Source organism: Mastigoproctus giganteus, chromosome 1 (assembly GCF_048544385.1).
Source record: "Mastigoproctus giganteus isolate SK-2022 chromosome 1, ASM4854438v1, whole genome shotgun sequence".
Classification (NCBI taxonomy): Eukaryota; Metazoa; Arthropoda; class Arachnida; order Uropygi; family Thelyphonidae; genus Mastigoproctus; species Mastigoproctus giganteus.
In genome coordinates this window covers 194,352,881-194,377,450 of record NC_143575.1, presented here as the reverse complement: position 1 = coordinate 194,377,450, position 24,570 = coordinate 194,352,881, and the positions used below count along the sequence as shown (strand labels likewise).

Genomic DNA, 24,570 nt, shown 5'->3' with positions numbered 1-24,570 from the left:
TGGCAGGTTCACTATAAGCATTTTAAAGTTTCAGTCATGGCAAAATGAAATAGAATACAGTATATAATTTTTTTTGTGTATAATTACTGCTGTTATTATACACAAAAAACAACAGTAACAGGAAATATCCCAAGAATGAAAAAGACTAATATCATGGGTTATCAGTCTGCTGAGCACGAGTAGCAACAGCTGTCTAATCCATTTAATCCTGTTAATTGCAATGTTTCTACCTTCATTCTCATATCATTTCTACATTAACTAATTCATGTAGTCATTTCAGCAATCACTGATATTTGGACCATTGATGTGGTATCTGCTCTTTATTTCATATTAGTCAAATATTACACACACCTAAGTCAAGATGTAAATCAAGATACAGCTTAAGTCAGTGTTTTGATTTCGGTGACCCCCCACAATTTGAAACTGAGGGAGTTCAAAAATTCAGAGCTTAAAATTAACCTGGTTCGTATAACCTGATATTTCAGTTTGGTACTAAGAAAAATTAACTTCCTTGTAAGATCAAGGAAATTAATTTTTCAAGAAATAAATGAAACAATTCTTTAACAATATTTGGAAATAAGTAACAAGGTTTTTTTTTTTTTTTTTTTGATTTGGTAGTTGTTGGTGCATCGGCTTCTGTGACCATATTGCACCTCCCAAGGTTTTTGCAGTACTTTGATCCAAGCCCGAGGCGGGAATCGAACCCGCGACCTTTGGGTTGCCGGGTAGGTACTTTACCCACTCGGCTAACCCGGTCGGCAAGTAACAAGGAAAATTTTTCCTGATTTAGGTAATTTTATTAAATAATATCAGCAGATAACATAGCTTATCACAAAATTTTATGACACCAGCATACAATCTTATAAAGAAATGTAGTCACAACTCTATGCTATTTCAAAATATCTCTGAGAAGACTTACTTTTGAGAATTTCCCCATCTTTAATGAAAGGCAAGGTTGCAAATGAGAGCAGTGTGGCCTGCTGAAGAGACGTACTTATTTTCATATATTTTGATAATTATATCATATTAATTTCATACCAGTCCAAATTTAATAAAGCATTTAGCAGAACTGCACTTTGAGAAAAATTAGTGAAATATATATCATAAAATGCTAATTTTCAGATAATTTTACCTTTTCAAATTTGGTTGTATAACTACAGCAGATATAAAAACCATAAACAGGAGCAAACATCATTAATTGGCTAGAATAAAATTAAATAAAAGCAGACAAGATCTGAACATTACAATATAAAATTTTTTGCTTTATAACATGTATTGAAGCACAGTAAAAATTATAAATGAAATTCTTATAATTACAAATAACAGCAGCTAAATGAAATATAATAGCACACATTTTTACCCATAAATGGATGAGCATAACAATGACATTTGCCATTTATTCATCGTTTTTGCTACAATGACAAATTTTTCAATGGAACTTTGAGCATAACCACCTCTTCACACATGGTCTGTCTATTGCAATACATAAAATAAGACAGCTTTACATTACATTAAAGAGTAATATCATACTTCATCAAAAAAAAAAAAAAAAAAAAAATGGCTTTAACACTTAATACATTCAGGATTTAAAGTTTATATCAGAATGCTAAATAAAGCACAAATAAAATATACATGATCTTTGCTGATTTAATGCATACAAAGAATCTTTTTTATTTTTTTTTATGCTGAATACCTAAATTGGATTACTCATTTAAAATTAACTAACTTTAATGTAATTTTCTGAACAATTTCTAAAATTGTGAATTGCAAAATAAAGAAAAAAAGAAAATGCAAATTCACTGGTATAATAACTTAAGATATGTCACATTGTGTCAGTATTTTATAAACAGAATTAAGAAAACAGGAAGGTTCTTTTAAGATAACAAAAGATCAGGAGAAACTATATATGTTAAAAAAATTAATAAATTAGCCAATTAACTGTGTATCTGACACAAGATGAAAAATATTAAGTCAATACCAAGAGGTTTTTAAAAAGTAGAATAGCCTTAAATTACCCTAACCATAACAAGTTCAATTGGCAGCAATAACAGTATAGAGAGAAAGGATAACATTTATCACAGCTATTAAGGCAAGAATACCTTAATTCAAGTTAACTGTGCAAGCACAATCTTTAGGCACTATTTTGAGAATTGTGTGAATACTGTCCAGAAGCAAGTTAAATGTCATGTAATATATTTCTACATACATATATATATATATATATACACAACACAATCATGGTACGACAGCCTTCCTAGGTGCTACTTTTACAAATTTTAAAGGCTTTATGATGCATTTATACATCCAGTGTCAGTTCGGAAATGATTGTTAAGTTATTCATTTTTTCCTGTTGTAAGAAGCAATAAAGCTTTTTGTAGATTTTCAATTGCAGTAGGTACATCTTCATATTGTAGTGCACTTCCTGCCCATTTACAGTACTTTTGTGCCTTATGAAAGTCTTCAGGGCGAAGAATGATTCCATCTAAAAAAATAAAAATAAATAATAATTTTCAGTTCCTAAACCAGATACCATTAGTACAAAGAAATTATTTAGAATAAAAATCAAGTTTTTTTGAAATTAAATACACCAAGTACACTATTCACTTAATCTGGTAAATTTAGAGAACATAAAATATGAGTTAATGCAAAGACATTTATTTTATATAGCTGACTTGCAAAAGTAACATCAACTATGTCACCAAAAGTATTAGAATAACATTCTCAAAATGGGAATGCTGTTGTATACAAAGTAAAGAAGCATTTGCTTTAATGAAAGGATGATGAAATAGGACCATCTGCCCTAATGGGAGTAAGTAGACTACATCACAGGAATAAAAGCACAACCTGGTGATACTGGTAAACGGTCAATACATGGCTATGCATACAGTGTTAACCATGATGTGCATGGAAGAAGCCGCGATATGACAGATTTTCAATGAGTTATGAATGTTAGTGTAAGGTGGAAAAAGCAGGTCCACATTTGTGACAGACAAAAGGCAAAACAACTACCTTGAACAAAAGTTGTGGTACAAAACTCATGTTGAATGAATGGATTGAGAGATGGTGACAGTGGCCCATACAGACAGTCATGTTGTAACTGATCACAGGATATAATGTGAGGACATCAAGTGCACTTTGCAGCAGGACTCTGATGTATTTCATTGAATGGAGTATCAGAGATGGCTGATGTGGCATCTCCTCCTGAATGCATTCCATAGACATTTGCATTCACGTGGTGCCACAAACACAGTTGGACAGCAGATGACCGGAATTTCCTTTTGTGTCATGCTGATGGAATTGTGTAGAGAGTGCAGGCTGGTAGTAGCAGTAATTTGATCTGGGGAATGATTTTCTGGGAAATCTTAGATCCTCTAATATGCCAGCAAGGATATTGACAGCAGAGACCTACTTGCACTATTATTGGCATACATACATGTTCCCTGATGATGAGCCATCTTTCAGCAAGGTAATGCACCATGCTGCCAGACCAGATGTATGAAGGAATGTTTTCCTGAACACTCTTCAGAGTGTGCAACATCATGACTGAATGGTGTGCTCAACACTGAAGAGTGTTCAGCACACCAATCAGCCTCTTACAATGATCTTGACTTGAACTCCCACCAAACATCTGTGGGATGAGGCCAAAAAGCTGTCAAAGTAGATCTGCCACCCTCTGTGTATTCATATTGTTATCAACAAATAACACACAGCATGAATGGTTGTAATTTTGGTCACTTTGGCCAAAAGTTATTCCTGCATCAGTTATGGTAAATGTCTAAGAAAGTTTTTTGTATGCAAATGTGGCAGGAACACCATACATTAATCATTAAAATATTATATTTAATGGTTAATATATGTTGATGATTTCAGATGGCTTTGGTTAAGCTTGTGATTAGTATATACCACAAACCTTCCTTCTCTTATTGTTGTTTACATATTTTTGGTCTGATATAAAGGAAGTTGCATATCATTACAAAATTCTGAGTGGGATGTCAAATTAGTTTTGGCACATGCATAGTGTGTAGGCATCAACAAATCTTGATAAGTACTGGTCTAAACTGACATATGCAGCTAAATATTTACCATACTGTTTAGGCAAATTTTTAAAAGTTGATCACATACAAGGGGGTACAAAAAGTTTGTACCCTTACCTAGAAAGATGAATAGAAAGGTGAAACTTCACATATAGCCCTAGAAAGGTGAAACTTCACAGGAACTTTAATCCTTTTCTATGTATTTTCCATGTATAGTAACATATTTCTCCCATCTATGGATCAGTTGTTTAATGCCTTGATCATAGAAGTCCGTACTTTTTGCCTGAAACCACGATTCCACTTAATTGATGACTTCCTGAGACGAATCAAAGGGGCATCCATACAATGGTTTCTTCATTGTACACCCAGCATTCGTCACCAACCAATCAAAAAAGTTCTCAACATCCGCATTACACAAATCCAACAGTTGGCAAGAACATTGCATTTCATATTGCTTCTGCAACAGCGTCGGCAATCTTGGAACTCATTGTGTGGAGACCTTAGACATGCGCAGGTGGTTATGTAAAATGCATAACTAATTCCCACTGCACTTGCAATGAAATGAATTGTCACACGTCTGTCACTCAGCACCAGCTGCTCAACTTCTGCAACCACTGCCTGTGGATGGTGATGGCCTTTCTTCTCTTGGCTCATCAAAGACACTTGTACGACCGCACTGGAACTCCCACTTCCACTTTTTTACAGTGTCACAGGATGGACAATTCTGCCCATACATAGCTTTCATTTCTTCGTCAATTTCCTGAGCTTTCTTGCCCTACAAATGCAGGAACTTTATCACTGCTCGATACTCCACTTTTTTAACCATAGCATCCTTCTTCAGATTCCGGGCTCCACCTCTAGTGTATGATCACCTATGGGAATGAAATTTCACGTTAGTTATTGAATATGTAGACAACTTATATTAAAAAAAGGCATCAGCATAACACAGAATACATGTATTATCACATCTTATTTTTTCTTCTTCACATTGTCTTATTTGCATCTCAATCAATGTTACGTGAAGGTTCTGGCATTAAAATGGTATTGTGTAATTTTTCATGCCACTGTGCAGTACATTCCTTTATATATTCTATCTGAGGAGTTTTTACCTGGCTTTATAGAAACTTTTAGGTTGCAGTTATTAACATTCTTCTGCACTTTTGAGAAATGTCAGGGTCAAAATTTTTTTGTTTTGATGTACTATTTTCAAAAAAGACAATAGAGAACAAACTTCTCTCCAAGATGGTCAACAAAGACAGATGGGAAATATCAAGAAGGAACTGGATGGGCAATTTCTGGTAATAGATATGATATAAGTGATCGGGAATTTTCTTTACTTCTTTTCAGCAGATGTAGAATAATTCCACTTCCCTACATCATGAATATAATGAAGTTTAACGCATTAATCACCATAATGTTAATAAAAAATAAGATTGCTAGGGGATTCAAAATTTTTTTTGAAAATATCATAACGATTAACAACATACTGCGACAAATATACCATGACCTATTCAAATGCTGTGTCTCGAGGCAATTAACATGTTAAGAAAATAATTATGCAAGTCTCAGACACAAAGCTCTTCTCGACAACTGAAATTTGATCAAAGAGACTCAAGGCAATTATGTGTGCATGTAGGGCCGAATCACTCAGATTTGGCTACAAATCATCATAGACTTGCTTCTTAAAAAGATCATTACACAAAATATTGAAATTTGAGGGTTAATAATAGTAGTAGTAGTAGTGGCATGTGATGCAAGAAAGCGTGTATGCATTAGCCAAAAAAAAAAAAAAAAAAAAGCAAATTTCCGCACATCTGTCTTTTCTTAATTTGAATTTATGTCCCCTTAGGTTCGTAATCTGAACAAGTGGAAGGATCCCATCAGAATTCAGCGTGCTCGACCCATTCAAGGTCTTATACACCTTAATCAGATCACTGCGCAGGTGCCTAGTCTCCAGCCACTGCAATCTGCAGAACTTAAGCCTCTCTTGGTAAGAGAATCCCTTCATTCCCCTCACCAATCTTGTTGCCCTTCTCTGTATACGCTCAAGCAAAATGAGGCTTCCAAACCTGTACGCAGTACTCAAGGCGTGGCCTGACCATTGCCTTATACAGAGGGACAATCACCTCCTTTTCCCTGCTAGCAAAATTCCTATATATCATTGACAAAACCCCATGACCTGCCCTGGCACCCTGTCTGCATTGCTCAGAAAACTTCATATCTGACTGCACAATTACTCCCAGGTCTTTTTCATTTTTTACCACCTTAAGTGTAGTACCACACAGTTGGTACGTTTCTCTGGGGTTACTTCTACTCATATGCAGTACTTCATGGAAGATAATTTATTTTTATGTTTATTTGATTGTTAGGGTACCTTGGTACACAGGTAGGAGAAACACACCTTACCAAAAATAATTCTTGATTGTTGCATTAATTTGCAGCATTTGTTTTGTGGTATAATTAGTGTTTTCTTTTTTCTATATTCCTACAACAGTCTTAGATACATAACCATGTTTGATCTTGAAGTAAAGTTACTTTTGTGATTTATTTTAAAAAAATACGAAAGTGCCACACCTCACAATGATTTAGTTTGGGTAGTATCAGGTACAGCTACTGGTTAATACAATACTCCATTGGTCAGGGAGTTTGTCATGTCATGTACTTAGAATAGCAATTTGATTATGGTGTTCAATCAGCTCCCTTCAGATGAGAGAGACCCTCATGCTTCCCTAATCCAAAAGAGAGAGAATGAGATAATGGACAACTATAGACTGAGTCTGACGTCTACAGTGGCTGAGATCATAGAATCTATGGTCAAGGACATAATACAGAATTTTATTATTTTATGCCCTAATTATGAAAATGTTCCATCATACCCCATTTTATTGAAAATGGTACGTTTGTGATTGCAAGGCTATAGCAAAGAAGGGGGGGGGGAAAGGATTAAACATGAAACAAATGTAGCAAATTAATACAACAATTAGGGTTATTCTTGGTGGTGTGTATATTCTCATTCATCAATGAGAATAGAACCCTAAAGGGATCACAGAATGGATCTGTAAAGGGGAAGACCAATCTGATTAATTACTTATGGCCAGGTCAAACTACTTGGATGCAAGAAACAAGTCTGATATTATGCACTATTTTCAGTAAAGCTTTTGACATAGTTCCACACAAGAAGTTGTACTATACAAGCTTGAGCAAGCTGGGATTATAGGAATTCTTAAGCGGATCAGGGACTGTTAAAAGACCACTGTTGTTAGTTTTATGGTATAACAGCATTTTAGGCCATATTATGTCAGTGTATTATGTTTGTAAAAGTGAATGTTCATGGGCTGATTTGCATGTTGTGAGGTGATGAACCATGAATAACTCACAGGCAAAAAATCCGTACACCTTCCATATGAGATTGGCTAAATATAGCCCCAACTGAGGGTGCCTTTAAGAATTCCTCCAGTCATCAACAAGATTTGAACTCTGGCCTCTAAATAAGTGATGAGTGGGTAAAAAATTGCTGTCACGGAGGACCTAAAGGATAGGAGATAAATAGTATCATAAATGTGCATGCATCAGAGTGGGCCAGTGTAGCAAGTGGTATTTTTCAGGTTTAGTGCTTGGTCTCTTGTTTCCAATCTTCCTTAATGACAATTACAAGGGAGTAGAGAATTAGCTGTCAAATTCTGCTAATGATTTGAAAGTAAGAGGAGTCGTCGACAACTGAAATTAGACTATGATGCTTCAAAATGACGTGGATTGGCTTCAAACATGGTCTGAAAAATTGCAATTAAAGCTTAAATGCTATTAAATATAAGATCTCATGGCTGAAGAACAAAAACCTAGGAGTTAAAGGTTGTTCAGGACAAGAAAGGCTAAGAGAGGAGTTATGATACAAACATAACTAGAAATTCCTATCAACGATTTGTTAGTTCTTTGCAAGTAGGGAGAAAGAATTAGTCATTCTGGTATATACGACTTGGAATATTGTACTCAGGTCTGAAAGCTGTATCTAAAATGCCATACAGCATTTAGAGCACGTTCAAAGGACAGTCAGGCTGGTGAGGAGTGGAAAGTTTGGACATTAAGGGGGAGGGACCTCAGGTATATCAGTGCCCAAAGGAAATGAGTAAAATGAATTAGGGAAGTACACTGAAGCTGACTAGTGAGACAGGAACCAAGATATACACTGGTGTTCAAAGAAAGTGCATCACCCTTTAAAACTGTAATTGTTGCCCAAATAACTTAAGTATAGGGCAATATTTCTTATGGATTGCATCAGATAAAATTAGTATGCGAAGGTGATGACATAATATTGCATCAGCTGGTACTTTCAGCTATATAAGCACGCTCTGCAAGAGTTGCAGTCATTCCTTGCTGGTGTCAGGATGGAGAGTTACGTGCAGTTGACGCCTCGAACAAAGAGTGCTATTGTTGCTTTACATGAGGAAGGATGTTCTTCCCGTCATATTACTTATAGAGTGCCTTGTAATCAGTCGGCAGCGAGTAGATTTCTTTCCAAACTCAAGAATACTGGTTCTGCTGATAGGAAAAAAAGGAACCGGATGGAAACGAGTCTCCACCAAAACAGGACTGTGTTTTGAAGTGCTTATGCCTTAAAAACTGTACAGCTTCTTTGTCTGAGCTGAAAAGAGAATGGGAAGAACATACAGGAGTGGTAGCAAGTGCAGTAACAGTCAGAAGACGCTGCTTCAAAAATGGACTTGTAGCCTGTTGTCCTAAGAAAAAGTCCCCTCCCCACACAAAAAATGAAAAAGACCCAATTAATTTGGTGTAAGGATCATGTCAAATGGACCCGAGAGCAGTGGAAGTCAGTTATTTTCTCGGATGAGAAGAAATTCAACTTGCATCGCTCTAATGGGAGACAAATGATTTGCTGTAGATGTTGTTGTTTGGTTTTTAGGAGCATTAGCAACTAAGGCCATATTGCTCCAGGGATATGCGGTGGTCATTCCCTGGCCTTTCCGCATCCTCCGTATTTGGTGGTCATGGGCTCAAAAACCCCGGTCTAATCAAGAAGCGTGTGCTATGCACTGCTGCTCCTGCCCACCCGGCTACGGATGCGTCCTGCCGCCGTAGATGTGGTGAAGGATACCATCCAGAGACTGTATAGTGTCTACAGTGAAATTCCCTATCAGCCAAATGATATGGGGGTGCATTTCGTATCACGGAGTAGGTCACCTGCAGTTTATAAAAGGTTCTGTAAATGCCAATGGATACCTGGCTATATTGGAAGGCAAATTGCTCCAACCATTAGAGACCATTTCAACCTACCAAGTAACTGTATCTTTCAGGACGACTCTGCTCCTTGTCATCGGGAAAAAAGTGTAAGTAGGCACTTCTGTAGTTGCTTTAGCTTCATTTCTGCATTAGAGTTTCGACAGTAACGTGTTTACATTTGTTACAGGTGAAAAAATGGTTGGAAGAATGGTCCATTACAAACTCTTAGTTGGCCAGGAAACAGCCCGACCAGACCTGAATACTATAGAGAACTGTTGGCATCGTGTGTAATCTGCAGTTGCCAGAAAGAAGCCAAAGACCCTTTGTGAACTTCAGGAAGTCATAATTCGTGTTTGGAACCATGAACTATCATTTGATTATCTTCAAAAATTGACCTTGTCAATGCCTCGATGGTGTGCTGTTGTCATCAGAGTCAGGTTCAACTAAATATTAGTTTTCACCAGGTGCAAACTAATATTTAGTTGAACTTTTCATTTTGTTTTCCATTTAAAATGATAAACTGAAGCAAATTGAGGACTTCTGATAACATTTCAGCCATAATTGTGATGTTTACCAAAACTGTTGTATGAAGATTGAAAACGCTCATTTTGGAATATTTTGAGAGCACCTGTCAAAAATTACTCAGCTTTGCCTTAACCATTAATAAATATCTTGTTTATATTTCTACTTGTGATTCTAGTCATTAATGTAATGTATCATTGTGAAAAAGGGTTAGAAATGTGAAATTCCTAGGTGATGCATTTTCTTTGAACAGCAATGTATATATAAAATCTTGGGGAGTAACAGAAGACTAGGTATCAGGAAGTTACCTTTGGAATAGCATGTTGTAGAGCGATGAAACAAATTACAGCAGTTCCACTGATTACATTGTCCCAAGATGGTCACTTGTTGGTGATAGATATAATACAAATGACTGAGGATTTTTTGAAGGAAATTCAGAGTAAGTCCACTTCCCTGCATCATTTGACCATTCTAATACTAATATATAATTGTAATGAAGCTTAACATGTTAATCACCATAATGTTAATAATAGAAAAAATGAAAATAAAAATTTGTCGGGGCCGTCAATTTTTTTTTTTTTTTTTTTTTTTTTGAAAATATAATTGTACAGCTGCTCCCCGACTTACGTAAGGGTTGTGTTCCATGCAACATTATGTAAGTCAAATTTGACATAAGTCGGAACTTCCCTAAATGCTTATGCATGCCGCACTTGCAACTATGCGCACTGAATTTGATTGAAGCAAAAAAAAAAAAAAAAAATGTTCGATGAACATGTAAATAGAATTATTTATTCAATTTTTTTTATTTCATGCAAGGAAAAATTAAAAATTGAAAAATTATAAAATTACAAAGAGAGAGGTGACAGGCATAATGTCTGCAAGTTTTACCATTCAAGCCTTGTTGCCAGAATTAACATAAGCAGAACGCTGCAGAAGTTGAGGGCAGTGGAGATTTAGAAGGGGTTTTTGCCAACACATCACAAAATTTCTCTGCAGCTGCAGAATCAGCACTGGCGACTTCATTGCATACTTTAATGTTTTGGAAACCAGCGCAATGCTTGAACCTATTAAACCACCCGTTGCTTGCCACGAACTTGGCTTGGGGTTCGCTGTACTTATCCTTAATATCTTCATAAATACTTCTTACTTTTGCTTGAATGGCCACTGCACACGCGTCTGAATTTGATTTTCCATTAATATTATTAATAGCTTTTCCATCTTCGATATAGCATCCGAACACTGTTTTGTGATCACTGTTGATTTTAAATGCATTGATCCTTTAACATGTTCTTTTATACACTGTCCTTTAACATTCTGAAAATTTATTTATGTTTTTTATGTGATTGAAGATCTCAGTGAAAGGGAACTCATTTCACCATAATACCGTAATGTAAAAACCCACAGAATTCCAGTTGTTGGTATTATCGTAAATGCAATAAGATCGAGTTTACTACCCATTTATAATAGATTGCGCTAACAGAAAAGCCCAATAAACCGGAAAGTGCAAATTGTTTTTATTGTTTTATGGTAGTGAATTCCAGAAATGTTCTTTAGAAAAATATCAAAAAAGCTGTTCAAAATTGATTTTTATAATGGAACATATGATAATGATGAAAGTGTAGTGCAATTTCCATTATAAAAATTATCTTTTAGAGAGATAAATAACTTAGTTATATAACAAAAATTTCAATTTCTGAGATCTTGGAACGAATAACCAAAAAAACATGTGTTATTGGGTTCACATTACGATATTTTCACAATACCTTCATTTATTCCTACGGGACGCAAAATACATTCCACGATTTTTTTAAGTTTGCACTGGCTGGCCAAAACTTACGTAAAGTCGGATTTCTTAAGTTGAGTATTACATAAGCTGGGGAGTGCTTTTACTACGAATAACAACATACGGTGACAAATATATAGTCACGCTTCCTGAACAATAAAATGAACCGTGATATTAATGTTGTGTCACATGGCATAATCTTAAAAAAATGTAAGACAAACCACTTCTCATGGCAATTAATATGTTATGAAAATAATTATGCAAATCTCAGGCACAAAGCTTTTCTCAACAAACTAAAATTTGATCAAAAAGACTCAAGGTGTATGTGCACAATAAAATGTGCCGAAACACTCACGTATAGCTGTAAATCATCATGGACTTACTTCTTATAAAGATTGTTAAAAATTAAGGCAAAAAATTGTGCTGTGGGTTAATAATGCTGATTTTCTTCTTATTACAGAGTTGTTTTTTTTTGCTTTAATTATGAAAATATTACCAAATATGTTCCCTAACCCTCTCTCTCCCCCCAATTTTATTGGAAAATGTATGTTTGTGGGAGAGCAAGGGGCCACAACCTTACAGTGATTCAGCTTGGAGAGTATTAAGTGTTGGTTAATATAATGCCCGATTTCACTCAATCATCGATCAGATTTTCACGATGTGACAATCATACCAGACCAGCTATCTTGTGGCTTTCCCACTGCTTGTTAGTTTTCATTTTGTTTAGTTGCTCTCTAGTGAACCACAGAGATATTTAGCTATTTAATTTCATGCATAATGTCTCAAAAGCATGTTTTTCATCCCAATGGGGAATTAACTTTCAAATCTTAAAACAAGTATTTACTCTACTGATTAAGAAGGCATATGCATTATACTTTGGAGGTAAGGGTCAAGATCAGAAAAAAAAGCTAGGTGCCCCAAACACTTCAGTTCTTGTGCTAGGTTGGTGGGAGATGGTCAGGGAGTTACAGTCATAATGCTACTTGCCATTCCAATATATGGAATTTTTTTTTTTTTTTTTTTTAATTGTTAAGGGTAACCAGGATTTTCTTCAAACCTCTGTGCAACACCTGAAACTGGTATTTGTTATCTGGTCAATTTCTCATGATAAGAACTCACCTCATCTACATGCATGGCATGGCTGTATTAAGGGTTGAGCCAAAGTGGAATTAGTTCTGGGCACTGAAGTTCAGGGGATTGCCAAAAATTGAAAAACCAACAGAAAAAAAATCAAACAAGAAAGAAGTGAAGAGTTTAAAAAAGGAATTCTATATAGGAAAGTAAGGACTGAATTTTTTACCACTGAAAAAACTAGAACCTTTACCTAATTGTTTGGTGCAACATTTTGGGCCAAATAAACATTACAAGCAAAGCTCTCTTCATAACCTTCTCCCTGCTTTCACAATTAATTGAATAACTGAAAAATTGCAGACCAGATGACAAATGTAAATGTTTTCTACATCAGCATTTCCCAACCTGTGGTCTGCACCACTTGTAGTTCATGTGATTTATGAAAGTGCTCTGTATGACTTCACAGTAAAACAGCTTTTTTTCAGTTGGCAACAATCCTATTAACACAGATATATGGGGAAATATAGGTATACCTATAACAAACTAATGTATATTTTATACGATAAGTATGATTATCATTGTATTTAAAAAAAAAACAGTTATTAATATATTTGCATATTAGTTTAATATTTTTTGTGACCCATAGCTTTTATCTCAAATATAAAAGTGGCTGGCATTTGAAAAAAATTTGGAAACTGTTCTAGATGATACAAAAAAAGTTGGCAATTAAACTGGAATTTGAGCAAATAAGAGTTGACCACCAAAAGAGAATGTCTGATAATGAACACCATGAAGAAGGTGGAAGGATTGAAGGAAAATTTTAGGATCCACTTTTTCAACATTTTCAGACAGCACAATCCAGTCAATGAAAGATATCATTGAGTTGATCATAATGATTAATTCCAATATGAATTTCAAAATTCTGAGTGCAGGTGGTGATCAGAAAGTCATCTCTGTCAGCAATTTATAAAAGAATTAAATTATTTGCAAAACCATTTTGAAGGCAGTTATTCCCACTAAAATTCTCGCAATTCATATGCTCGAACAATTTCACAACATTCTTGTAACACTGCTAGTATCAGTGTCCAGTGCTGAGGGAAGTTTTATCAAAGATGAGGTTAATCACATCTACCTCCATTCCACAATGACACAATATGGTTTGATAGGCTGGCAATCTAATCAAGTAAACATGCTGTCTCCAAGGGTTTAGACCTGATGAAATGATCCAGAGATTTGTAGTTGTTAAGGCCCAAAAAGTTAGTGACCATGTAATAATCAATGCTACTCTCATTATATTTAAATCAATAAATTATATTTTTTATTTTATTAAAATGAACTGAAAAACCTTTTTTTTACCTTGTGAATGGGATGGGGGACATGGGTACCATAGGAAAGTTTGGGGCACTACAATTCTTTGAGCCAGTTCTGTCCACCTGAAGGAAGAAAAATAAAGCAATGTCTCAGCCAACAAACTGAGTACAGTGCCTCGATTTATCCACAGCTTCAGCCATCTGCAGTAATTATGTCCCACTTGATTTCACAATCAGATAATGGATTTTATAATTTAAAATAAATTCCTGAGAATAAGTGAAATAAAAATCAAGGAGGATATTTTCATTGGTTCACATATTGGAAAACTTATGCAGGTCAGTTAGTTGGATATTTTATTGAGGAAATTTTTTTCCCAGCATCCAAGGAAATACTATGCATATTTTACTATAGAAATATGCGTAGATAATAGAAATTTGACATTGTTAATTGTAATCACTTTGTTGTTGCTGTTAAGTGCAGTGAGGTGCATAAATTTGCTGTGAAACATGGTGCAAAAGAAGAGAGAACCAGCTCAAATGAATATTTTTTTAATAATGGCCCAAGGGGATATCCCACAGAGAAATAAAAGCTAAAACCTTGGTATCCTGTTATGTTGTTGGAAAAAATTCGACACATCACTTTGCTGCTGCTAATGTGTGCTGCAAAAAATCACAAGAAACATGGCCAATAATACGGTTGAAGGAGAACTAGTTTCAATCAAAGAAATGCATGCAATATGTGCAGCATGCTTATTTTTCTTTTATTTATGTTTGTACTGGTCATAGCTTCCAAATTCCTTAGGCATTCTGTTACTTAATGATATGATTTCAGTTGATTTTTATGCAATGTTATTTTGATTCATTCACAATGGGATATTAGTAAGAAAGCATTTGTTACATTTATTATTAATAATGGGTTGTGAAGCAGAAGCTTCACTCACTGCCAGTTCAGCTTTCTTAGTTCACAAGACAATAGAAATTTTCATAATTTTTGAACAGAATTAGAAGCAAGCCTAGAGTCAATAATTTTCTTTTAAGCATACACTTAAAAAAAAAAAACACAAGTTATTAAATTGAAATCTAGCATTACATAACTTTGATAAGAGTGATGGGCAAATATTTAAAAAAAATTGTATCATCCAAATATTCATATTTGGATGATAATTTTTTTTTTTTTTGATGTGCATAATCTGTGAAATTCACTTTTTCAAAATGAATACATCGGTTTCAAAGATATGCACTTACCCCCCCCCCCCTTTCATTTTGTTATTGAATGTTACACAAATATAAATTCTGCATAAGATTATAATAACTTAGTTTGACCACAAGGTTTTCGAAAAGTCTGAAATAATGTAGATTTTAGACTGCTATACAGTTGTCAATTGTAACCATTCAATAAACCAAAAATCAATGTTTAATTCAGATATTTCCCGAGGATGAAACTGAAACTACATCTGCATGTTATGTGGTCTGAGCTACCATGCTGTTGAGATTCTATGATCTATTCCTATGTTACAAAATGAGATATGGAGACCACTAGTTCGAGGATAATGAATTTGTCTTGGTTGTCAAAAAGCCACACCTGATCCCAAGAAAGAGCTGCAGAATGATAAAGTGATACAGAATATCCATCTTTATGCTTACACTCTTCTTGTCATTATATTACAAGGTGAGAAAGATACTTGATAAGTTTCTGCAATAACAGTTATATAGTTAATGTATTCATAAATATCTGGGTGATATATATCTTGAACTTACTTGAAGCTTGAGGAGGAACATAACAGATTCCTGATGATGATGGAGAAGGCTGACTAGATCCACTTGGAGTAGAAGGTGGAGCATGTGCTCCAGGAATGGGAGCAACCAGAGAAGTGGTAGAATTGGTAGAAATGTTTGCTGAAGGCATGAAAGGAAATGACTGAGGAGGAGGATACATTCCTGTGTTTTCTTGCGTTTCATCAGGTTCACTGGGATAAACAGGCTGAGTAAAACCTTCTCTGTCAGTTCCTAAGTTAAAGGGTTATTACATATATTTTTTTAAGTTATTCAATAAAATGGAATGAAATTAAAAAAAAATTACAGTTCATAAAATAAAGTAAGTCATTCAAGATAAGGCTTTTCTTATAAACTTCTCTGAATTCAGTAAACAACAAATTTAAACTTTTTTTTTTTAATTTTGGCAATTCTATTAATTTTTTATAACTTCAAAAAATTATCTAAAAACTCATACTACTGTTTTTGAGAGATATGAACTTTATTTAAAAATAAATAAAATATATATTATACATTACTGGCACAGTAATATACATTTAGTTACATTATTTTTTTTTTCCAGATGAGTTGGGCTGCTAATCAACATTTAGTTCTTTCATTTTTGGCCAACAGTAATTTTCTAACATTGCTGCACGCACTTTCCTCAATAAATTTTTACATCATTAAAATATTTTAACTCTGCCAATGTCAGTTCCAAGCCCACATGCAAAAGAAGGAGAGTTTTGCATGTGGCTAGTAGCCATATCATACTAAAAACATTACTGCTACAGAAACTGAAATAGCAGCTTGAAATCAATGACTCAAAAGAAAGGCCTACTGGAGATATGAATTATCTTGGTGAAAGCCCTGAAAGGGAAGCTGGGATGAGGATGAACCATACAAGGAATATCTTCTCTATCAAATCAAAGACTAGAATAGGATGCTGGAATGTTTGAACTATGTATGAGATGGGTAAAGCAGCCTAACTGCAAAAGTAAAATAACTGCTATTGTGCACCTTCAACATTCTCTTTTAAAACATGCTCTACCATTCAAACAGTGTTTTGACAGATTTTAAAGTATGAAACAATTCTCTTGCTAAGATCTGATAGGTATATAGCCAATGCAGTGAAATTTACAATTTAATTATAACCTTACTGCACTCTACAATCAATGCAAAATTTACAATCATAATTTTCTTGTTTAATACTGTAATATATATTATAAGTAAGATTACACAGTGGATTCCGGTTATTTGGGACACATCGGGACTAATGCATCTTGGCTCGATTAAACGTCTACCCCAATTATGCAAAGTTTCATGTAAATAGTTAAAAATACAGCGAACCCATGCTTTACAATCAAATGATGCTACGATGGACTCACCATAGTAAAGTACCATTCACTATATGATATGTAGTAAGCGCCGGTCACTGTAATCATGTTTGTGAATTGAATTTTAATTCTATTAAACCACGATTCTAATATTAACAAAAATAGGAGGAATATCCACAGGTTATAAAAGTAAAGGTATATTAAGCACAAATTTACACTTTTATTACCTTACCAATTAAAAAATTAAATGATATGTGAAAATCGGAAGAATAATTTCCACTGGTTAGCAAAATAAAAATAAATTTACACTTACACACACAGCTTAATTAATACGTTACTGTAATATGTACATATTAAATAGTTGATATTTCGGGTCACTGACATTTGGGGGAGGGTTAAAATTTAAAACAGTAAAAAAGATAAGCAATCAATAACAAAGAGAAGATTCTGAAATTTTTTGTTATGTTTTTTATATGATTAAAGATTTCATGGAAGGGGAAACACATTTCACCACAATAATGTAAAAACCCACAGAATTGCAGCTATTGGTATTATTGCAAATTCAATAAGATTGAGTTTACTATCTGTTTATAATAGATTACACTAACAGAAAAGCCCAATAAATTGGAAACTGCTGATTGTTTTCATTGTTTTATGGTTGCGACCTCCAGAAGTCCAACCTGACTACGTGGTATGGCTGGAGACAATCGTAGGGTAATCTCGAGTGCTGTGGTCTCCTGCCTCGATTAAGCGAAGAAAACCCTTTTCTCGATTAGGTTCTTTTCTTTAAAATTTGTCCCAAATAAGTGGCTGCTCCCCATTAACCAGTGGCTCAAATAAACCGAATCCACTGTACTATATTGTATTAGTAGAATTACATTAAATGTTCAAGCTTTTACTTGTTTTACTGCTGATTTTATAAACGATTGATATAATTATAATTTTTCTCATTCCCCTGGAGGGTTGTTATATAGAGCTTCGACTGTATAAAATGTACTGACACACAATGCAGAAAGTGAAGAGAAAGATTTTCTATGAGAAGCTACAAAGAGTAACAGATAAAATAAAAAGCAGAGATATAATTGTTGTGGAAGATTTGAATGCTAAGCTGGCAAAGACAACAGCAAAAAAAAAAAAACAAAAAAACATGCATAATGGGAAGAGGGGGAACAATAGAGAATGAAAATGGAGATGTGTTCAAAGATTTCTGTGCCTTTAATGAGTGGGAACAGAAGGAATGCCATTTGCACATACAGAAATACATAAGAAAACAGATATCACCAGACAAGAAAACCAAATTAACCACAACAATAAAGAGATGGAGATCTTCCACAGATTTCAGAAACTGGAGAGGAGCAGATGCATATACACATCAACGTTTAACAGAAACAATATAAATAAAGTTGGCAAAAATTTAAAAAAAAAAAAAAAAAAAAAAAGCCAAGAACAAAGTTTTCATTAGTGAAATTGGAAATAAAAATTAAAAAAATAAAGAACAATTTACAATATAAATAAAAAGACTGGGAGAGAAAATATTAGAAATAAAAGGACTATCTTTAAAGAAAGATGGACAAGTTCATCTGGAAAAAAAAAAATTTTGGAGAAGAAACAAAGGAAGCACAAAGGTTGGACTTTGAATCAAACAATTCAACTTGTAGGGGAAAGAAGGAAATTAAGAAACTATTACAAAATAAAATATTAGATCAAGAATACATACAAGAACGAACAGGTCATCAAAAGTGCATGGAAAGAGATGGGGAAATAAGACTTTAAATTAACAAAAATATTATGTGGAAGTAAGAATAACAGAGGATCTTGTTGCTTGGTTTTTAGGAGCATTAGCAACTAAGGCCATATTGCTCCGGGATATGCGGTGGTCATTCCTTGACCTTTCCGCATCCTCCGTATTTGGTGGGGACGGGCTCGAACCCCGGTCTAATCAAGAACCGTGTGCTACGCACTGCTGCTCCTTCCCACCTGGCTACGGAGGTGCCAAAATAACAGAGGGAAACAAAGAATAAGGAAGGGAAAATCCTGAAACAATGAAAGAGATACAAGATAGACAGATTAAGTATTTTACAGAAACATTAAATAACCTCAAAACATTAAACAGCCACTCCCCGGCTTATGTAATACTCTACTTAAGAAATTCGACTTTACGTAAGTTTTTGCTGGCCAGGGCAAACTTAAAAATATCGTAATGTGAACCCAATAACACATTGTTTTTTGGTAATTCGTTCCAAGACCTTGGAAGTTGAAATTTTTGCTATATAACTAAGCTATTTATCTCTCTAAAAGGTCATTTTTATAATGGAAATTGCACTATACTTTCATCTTTATCATATGTTCCGTTATAAGAATCAATTTTGAATGCCTTTGTGATATTTTTCTAAAGCACGTTTCTGGAGGTCACAAACCATAAAACAATAAAAACAATTTGCACTTTCCGGTTTATTGGGCTTTTCTGTTAGTGCATCTAATTATAAACGGGTAGTAAACGCAGTCTTATTGCATTTGCATTAATACCGATAACTTCAATTGTGTGGGTTTTTACGTTATTATGGTGAAATTTGTTCCCCTTCACTGAAATCTTCAATCATATAAAAAACAAATTTTCAGAATCTTCTCTTTATTCCTATTTACTTATTACAATGATGAAGGGGAAGGGACCAATGGAAAGTGAAAGTGCTGGCAGTGCTAGGAAACAAAACAAAATTGATTTAGAAATGAAGATGATTAATTAAGAAGTACGAAGCAGGACAAAGTTTGTCATTTATTGCATGGAATTAGGTCTCGTTGCTTCAACAGTGAATGCTATTTTAAGGGACAGTGCGCGCATAAAAGAACATTAAAGGATCAACACATTTAAGATCAACAGTGATCACAAAACAGCGTTCAGGTGCTATATCGAAAATGGAAAAGCTATTAATTATATGGATGGAAAATCAGATTCAGAAGCAAGCACCCCTGAGTCTAGTGGCCATTCAAGCAAAAGCATGAAGTATTTAGGAAGATATTAAGGATAAGTACAGCAAACCCCAAGCCAAGTTCGTAGCAAGTAACAGGTTCAAGCATTGTGCTGGTTTCCAAAACATTAAAGTATGCGGTGAAGTCACCAGTGCCAATTCTAAAGCTGCAGAGAAATTTTGTGATGCGTTGGAAAAAACCCCTTCTAAATCTCCACAGCCTTCAATTCCCGCAGAGGCGTGCCTATCAGCTGGGCGCCTCCGTAGCCAGGTGGGCAGGAGCAGCAGTACGTAGCACACACTTCTTGATTAGACCGGGGTTTGAGCCCATGCCCACCAAATACGGAGGATGCGGAAAGGTCAGGGAATGACCACCGCATATCCCCGGAGCAATATGGCCTTAGTTGCTAATGCTTCTAAAAATCAAAATAACTATGGATATATTTTATCCTTTATTGAATGATATTCAGAGGTAGGAAAAATGGCCACAGGTAAAACATAAGGTTATAGGTTATAATTGTTAAAAAAAAAAAAAAAAAAAAAATGGGGGAAAGAAAACTATATGTAAAACCTGGAGGGGAATAATGCTTTTGAGTATTATAGGAAAAGCATTATTAAGGATAATACTTGAAAGGATAAAGCAAGCAGGTTTCAGAAACAACAGAACTTGTATCAATCAAATTTCAACACTGAAAATAATAAGAATAGTTGATAGTGGCCTAGTACACTTTACACTACTCTGCATTTTGAAAAAATTTCAATGATGTTTTCTCAGAAAAGAGTGTTTCTGAATTACTTTCTAATGCTGCTTTCAAAAATGACTTCCATTTGTTTCCATCACATCAGGTTTCTTCAAAAATCACAAAGAAAATTTGAATTTTCACAATTTTTATTAATTTTGACAGAATTTGTGCACTGAAATTATTACAAAATGCTACTTTACTAGACTTTTATATTTAAATACATGTCGAAAACACTATTGAAAAGGGCAGTGTGGTAAAAAGTCCACTAAACACTCACCTCTAATTTTAAAAACTGATTTATGATGGGTAAATTTTTTTTATTTTCTTTCAGATCCTTGTGCCCGCCACAGCCAGGAGGACAATGATATGGGGTAATATAAAAATATGTACTACAGTCCCCTTTCAGCATCCAGCAGTAGTCAGCCATCATGTTGACATTCCACCTCCCCTGGTACCTAATCTCCATATCTTTAATGTACTGGTAAAACCTCTCATCCTGTTCTTCACTAACACTTCCTAGACTTCCTGGGAAGTAGTCAATGCAGAAGTGTAAAAAATGTACCTTGACACTCATGTTGCAGCCCAGCTTCTTGAAGTTTGCCAACTATATTCTTGTGGTCTGGATCCTTATTGTTCCCTGAGAAGGTTCTCAACAGACCTGAAGCTAATCCATGCCTGTTTTTCTCCTTTATTCATACTTCCTTCAAAATCCCACTCCCTTATCAGTTTGCGAATTTGAGGTCCAACAAAAATACTTTGTTTTAGCTTTTCTTGGGCCATCGATGGGAATTTAGTACAAAGCTAGTTGATGCAGGAACCTTCCTGAGGTAAAGCTTTCACAAACTGTGAAAGCTTTACCATAAAATCTTCTAGCACGTGGAATGTTTTTCTCACGGTACAGACAAAGAATAAGAACAAGTCCCCTACTTTTCTGCAGACAATTTTATGTTTTTTTGCAGTCTCAAAGGTGTGTTACTCCACAATGGAAATAAATATGGGTCAATTCCAATAGCTCACTCTGTGCATTTGAAAGAAACATATGAGAACTTGAACTTCATACTTAATATTTGTTAACAAATATTAACAAATTTGTTAATAGTTGTTAACAAATATTAAGTATGAAGTTCAAGTTCTAATATTAGTTAACAAATATTAACAAATTTGTTAATAGTTGTTAACAAATATTAAGTATGAAGTTCAAGTTCTCATATGTTTCTTTCGAATGCACAGAGTGAGCTAGCATTAGCATTAGTAGAGGCATTTGATGCAAGAAAGCGAGCTTATGCAGCATCAGCCAAAAAAAAAAAAAAAAAAAAAAAACCACTTCCACTTCACCCCTCTGTTCGTTCAAAATACCTGTCCAGCCGAGCCTTAAACTTATTTAGGCTATCAATCAACCTCCACCACAAGGGATGGAAGTCTGTTCCACCAACCAACCACCCGCTGGCTGAAGTCAAATTTCCGCACGTCTATCCTACATCTGTCTTTCCTCAATTTGAATTTATGTCCTCTCAGGTGATTTTTCTGAGCTAGAGGAAGAATCCCATCAGCATTGAGAATGCTCAAACCATTCAAGGCTTTATACAACTCTATCAGATCACCTCGCTGGTGCCTAGTCTCCAGACACTGTAATTTGCAAAACTTAAGCCTTTCTTCGTAAGAGCACCCCTTTGTTCCATTCACTAATCTTGTTGCCCTTCTCTGTACTCGTTCCAGCAGCTCTACATCCTTCTTGAAATGAGGCCTCCAGACATGTATACAGTACTCTAGGTGTGGCCTGACCATTGCCTTATACAAGGGAATAATCACTTCCTTATCCCTGCTGGAAAAATTCCTGTATATCATTGACAATACTCCATGAGCTACTCTTGCAGCCCGTCTGCACTGCTCAGAGAACTTCATATCTGCCTGCTTTGATTTGATTTGATTTTATTGGCGCAAAAACAACTATGGTCATATTGCGCCAAGTAACGATTAAAATAACAATAAAGATAAATTCTGGTAACCTTTAAAAAGGTTACCTCGTCAAATTGTTATTTATATATGTGTGTATATATTAATAGCTTTTAAAAATTTAAAGACTGCCGACACGTGGTCGTTGTCTGATAAAATCTGACTGAGTGTATAAGGCTCAGTCAGATGAGTAAAAGCGGTAAAATGTATATTGCGAACATGGGTATAATGAACGCAATCTATTAAAATATGCTTCAGAGATAAAACGGTGTCGCAAGACACGCACATAGGAGGGTCATCCGCCCCCAGCAGAAAAGAATGTGTCAAATGACTGTCCTATGCGGAGTCGGGCAAGAACAACTTCCTCGCTCCGATTCCTGCGCAGACTAGACTGCCATGTTTCTATTACAGGCTTTATTTGGTATAATGTTCTTGCCATTGGGAATATATCTTGTTCCGTATTATTTGCCTGTAGTCTGTATAGGAGACTGACAGGCAATGATTACGAGTGGGTGTTGCTGATTTGGCTGCAGCGTCAGCCAAATCATTTCCCTTTATCCCAATGTGGCTAGGAATCCAGCAGAAGCGGATATCAAACTTGTATTCATGAAGAGAATGTATCTTCTGCTGAACTCGACAAAGAACTGGATGAGAATTGTATCTCGGAGATAATAAAGCCTGTAATACACTCAATGAGTCGGAATATATTATTGACCTTTGATATTGACAAGTTCGAATGTGATCCAAGGCTAGCTCTATAGCATACAGCTCTGCAGTGTATATGCTGGATTCAGGAGGAATCTACTGAGATATTATAGTGTCCGGAAACACAGCAGCAGATCCTACGCACGATTCAGACTTCGAGCCGTCTGTGTAAACGGGCAGGAAGTCTGAGTACTCAGCTTGGTGTGCAGAGTAGAGCTTCTGGTAGACAGATGACGAGGTTTCAGATTTTACCCATTTCTGAAGGGAGATGTTGCACGATGGAGTATGAGCATGCCAGGGTGGAAGAGTCTCTTTTGGTGTTTGTGCAACCTTGTCTACCATGATGTTAAACTCTCTTAGTAGCTCTTGGACACGAATACCAAAAGGTCGGTTGGCAGTCTGACGGGTATTGTACAAGTTTTCCCAACGTGGCTCAAAAACGGATGCCCACGTAGGATGGTCTGGCAGGGATTTCAACTTTAAAGCATAGTTTGAAGACAACTGCTTACGTCGAAGGGATAACGATGGTTTGTTTGCTTCGACGTATAAGCTCTGGACAAGAGATGTTCGAAAAGCTCCAGTAGCGATACGGATAGCCTGATGGTGGACAGGGTCCAGCCATCGGAGGACACTATCTCTAGCTGAGGAGTATACCTGGGACCCGTAGTCTAATTTGGGTCGTACAAGTGCACGGTAAAGCCGTAGTAGGGTGCATCGATCTGCTCCCCAACGCGTTGAGGAGAGAGAGCGGAGAATATTGAGTCCCCTTGTGCATTTTGTACGAAGTTGACGAATATGTTCGAGAAAGGTCAACTTTTTATCGAACACAAGTCCCAAGAATTTTGTGTCTGACACTACTGGAATAACATTTTGTCCGAGCCTTAATTCAGGTTCAGGATGAAGATTACGCTTGCGACAAAAGTGTATGCAAAAGGTCTTCTCCGGCGAGAACCTGAAGCCATTAGCAAGTGCCCAGGAATTCAGTCGATCAATGGCTTTCTGCAGTTGTCTTTCAATAACCCTCATGTTGCATGACTGACAAAAAATGCTAAAGTCATCAACATAGAGGGCACTGTTTACCGTTGGAGGAAGTTGTTCTGTGATGGAATTTATTTTGATGGCAAAAAGCGTGACACTTAATACTGATCCTTGTGGTACTCCC

General features: G+C 35.5%; 1 protein-coding gene across 1 annotated transcript in view; it reads right to left on the bottom strand.

Moving 5' to 3' along the window:
* Positions 1-1,974: 1,974 nt before the first annotated feature.
* The window catches only part of Vta1 (vesicle trafficking 1), a 103,666-nt gene continuing 81,070 nt past the window's right edge, over positions 1,975-24,570 (bottom strand). Inside the window, exons 6-7 of the mRNA XM_090383775.1 lie at positions 15,714-15,962; positions 1,975-2,482 (exon numbers count right to left, since the gene is read on the bottom strand). Of these exons, the coding sequence (XP_090239901.1) occupies positions 2,334-2,482; positions 15,714-15,962 (398 nt within the window). The 3' untranslated portion in view covers positions 1,975-2,333. The remainder of the gene's footprint in view (positions 2,483-15,713; positions 15,963-24,570) is intronic.